General features: G+C 46.7%; 1 protein-coding gene across 1 annotated transcript; it reads left to right on the forward strand.

Moving 5' to 3' along the window:
- The first annotated feature begins 1655 nt into the window (after positions 1-1655).
- LOC142772344 (THAP domain-containing protein 2-like) lies at positions 1656-2357 on the forward strand. The gene has a single exon (XM_075874539.1). The coding sequence runs from the start codon at positions 1656-1658 to the stop codon at positions 2355-2357; it is 702 nt and encodes a 233-aa protein (XP_075730654.1).
- The last annotated feature ends 232 nt before the right edge of the window (positions 2358-2589 follow it).

The following is a 2589-nucleotide window of genomic DNA, read 5'->3' on the forward strand; positions in this document are numbered from 1 at the left end:
CATGGTATGCGTGTCATGCAAAACTTTACTGCATCCTGCGCTCAAAGCACGTCATTGCCGTTTCGCTTGCTCTACATATACGGATTTTAGTATTCGGTGATGTGAATAGATGGTGATGGTAAGAAACATGTCCTAGCATCATAACCATGAGATGGAAGTCATGTGCTATCGGCGTTAAATGAAATTCGAACAGCGCCGAGCCTTCGTAATGGTATAGTGCGGGCCGTTCACTTATCACTTTTGGCAGTCACACACTTATGCGCAGTGATGCCGAGCAAGATGTGCGTGCCTGTACCTGGCCGACAAAAGTGGCGATGTGGGCTTGTTGGTTCGCCTCACGCTACAAAAATTGCCTGTACGTGGGGATGACTGGACGGCAAGCACTATAGTATCGCGAAGGCTTGCAGCTGTTCTGCCTTCATTTGACGCCGATAGTAATGTACAATTTGCTTGCGCCTCGTAACGGTGTGCTGATTTTGAAGTGACATATTGACCTTACCCATTCATGTTTCGCATATCATCGATTCCCACTGTACGGGGAATCTGCCAATTCGTTTATCATTTAGAATAACTAATTTGGTAGTGATTTGGCTGAATTTATCTTTAGTTTTCTTTCTTCTGAGCTAATGTATTTTCAATCTGTTCTGTATTTCATAAAAATAACTGTAACCTTATAAAAATATGAGTTCTTCATTTGCCAATGAAGAGTCAAGGGCAATAAATTAGGAAATGAAAAAAAAAATGGAACGCCAGAACTGTTGGAACGCTACAGTCAGTGCAGTTAGTGACCCCGCCATAAATTGCTGGCTCATAGCCTCCTACATTTTTTCATGCACGCGCAGTGGAGTGGCGGAGGCCGTCCGCCGCCCTCTCTCTTCCTCTTCGATTTACGCCTACTTTCTCCGCCAGTGGCGCTCGCACCCCATACTTGCCCGTAGATGCTCTGGAGCGTACCAAGCATAGTCAGCATAGCAGCATAGTTCGCTTCGCTGCAACGCGTTGAGGCACCTCGAAGCCCTCGAAATACCTACAAAAGTGGCTCTACAAGCAAAAGTTGTTCCGTGTCCGTCGTGTTTGCCGCAGGTAAGCTTGTGTCTTGCGGAAGCAACGGTTATTATCATGTTTTTTTGTTTGGACTGTCAGGGAAGCATGACAGAACTCGCAGAGAATGTGTACAGTGCTCGCTGTAAAGGTTCCAAAACAACAAATGGTATATGCAATTTAACGTAATAAGAACGCAATATCGCTGCAAATCTGACCGCTAATGTTAACGTGGTCTCTGGTGTAGGCGTAAGAGGCAGCCCTACGCTATCGTAGCACAAATTCGGAACGCTGCAAGTGGAAGTACGTTTAATACATAGCTTTAAATTGTTGCTTTTAATTCTTTGAGCATTTTACACTGAATTATTTACATGAACGTTTATTGTTGTAACAGCGTTCTGAACCTTAAGGTTCAGTGCCACTGAATGAAGCTACCGTTTGTTTACTATTCTACGGGACCATGTGTGAGTTGCTAGCGCCGTCACAATCTATATTGTTTGCTACTCTAAAAACTGTGATTTACGGTGCATATTCATGCTGCATTACTTTTCACATATAAATGCGGTTTTCTATCAGCAGTGTGGAATCAGTAAGGGTGCTCTGTAACCGACGAGATGCCGTACTGTTGCGTACCACGCTGCAAGTCTTCGAGCAAACAACGGACGCCGGGCATATCGTTCCACGAGATACCAAGTGATCCGGAACTTCGAGCGAAATGGCTAAAGGTCTTTTCTCGGGACGACTGGACACCGAATACGCTGTCGTGCTACTCGACTGTATGCAACCGACACTTCGGTTCCTCCGACCTCAAGGAGGGCTGCAAAATTTTCAAACTCAAGAAAGACGCTGTTCCCAGCATTTTCGAAGAGTATCTGCCGTACCTGCAGTCTCCGAAAAAGAAAGAGAGAAGCGACGTGTCTGGGAGGAAACGCGAGGCAGCTGCGCCAGTGAACACACCACTGCGGATACGAAGAGCAGTTGAGAGCCAACTGGAGACTCCTTCACTTCCTCGCAATGGCTTGCCGTCTGTCGATGTCGACTCTCAAGATTTATCACAGATGATTCGCACCGCAAGCGAACTGCCGTTACCTCTGGAAAACAGCGCAAGCAAGCGCTGCATTAGTGCGACCATGCAGGTGGACAGAGCTGTGCAGGTGTCGTCATTATCCTCGGTTTCAGCAATGGTCAAACGAAAGTGGAGACGTAAGGAGCGAGATTTGAACGCGGGAATAGAGCGGCTCAAGATCACCATCGACAAGTACAAACGCAGGAACTGCAAAACCTCAAGGAAGAATACTATGTGTCTGCATTCCTGAAAGTTGTGGAGAAAGTGAAAGAGAAAAACCTGGCTGCTTCAATACTAGTGGAACAAGGTCAGAGTTTCGCGAAGAAGAAACCAACGTGGTCTGAGCTGACAGTACGGCATGCTGTGGTGTTGCGTAACTTCTCGACTCGTGCATACGAACACGTAAGGAACACAGGTATTCTTCGGCTTCCCTGTCGAAGTACCATCGAGCGCTCTATGGGCTCATCACGTGGAGAAGTTGG

Source organism: Rhipicephalus microplus, chromosome 9 (genome assembly GCF_043290135.1).
Source record: "Rhipicephalus microplus isolate Deutch F79 chromosome 9, USDA_Rmic, whole genome shotgun sequence".
Taxonomy (NCBI): domain Eukaryota; kingdom Metazoa; phylum Arthropoda; class Arachnida; order Ixodida; family Ixodidae; genus Rhipicephalus; species Rhipicephalus microplus.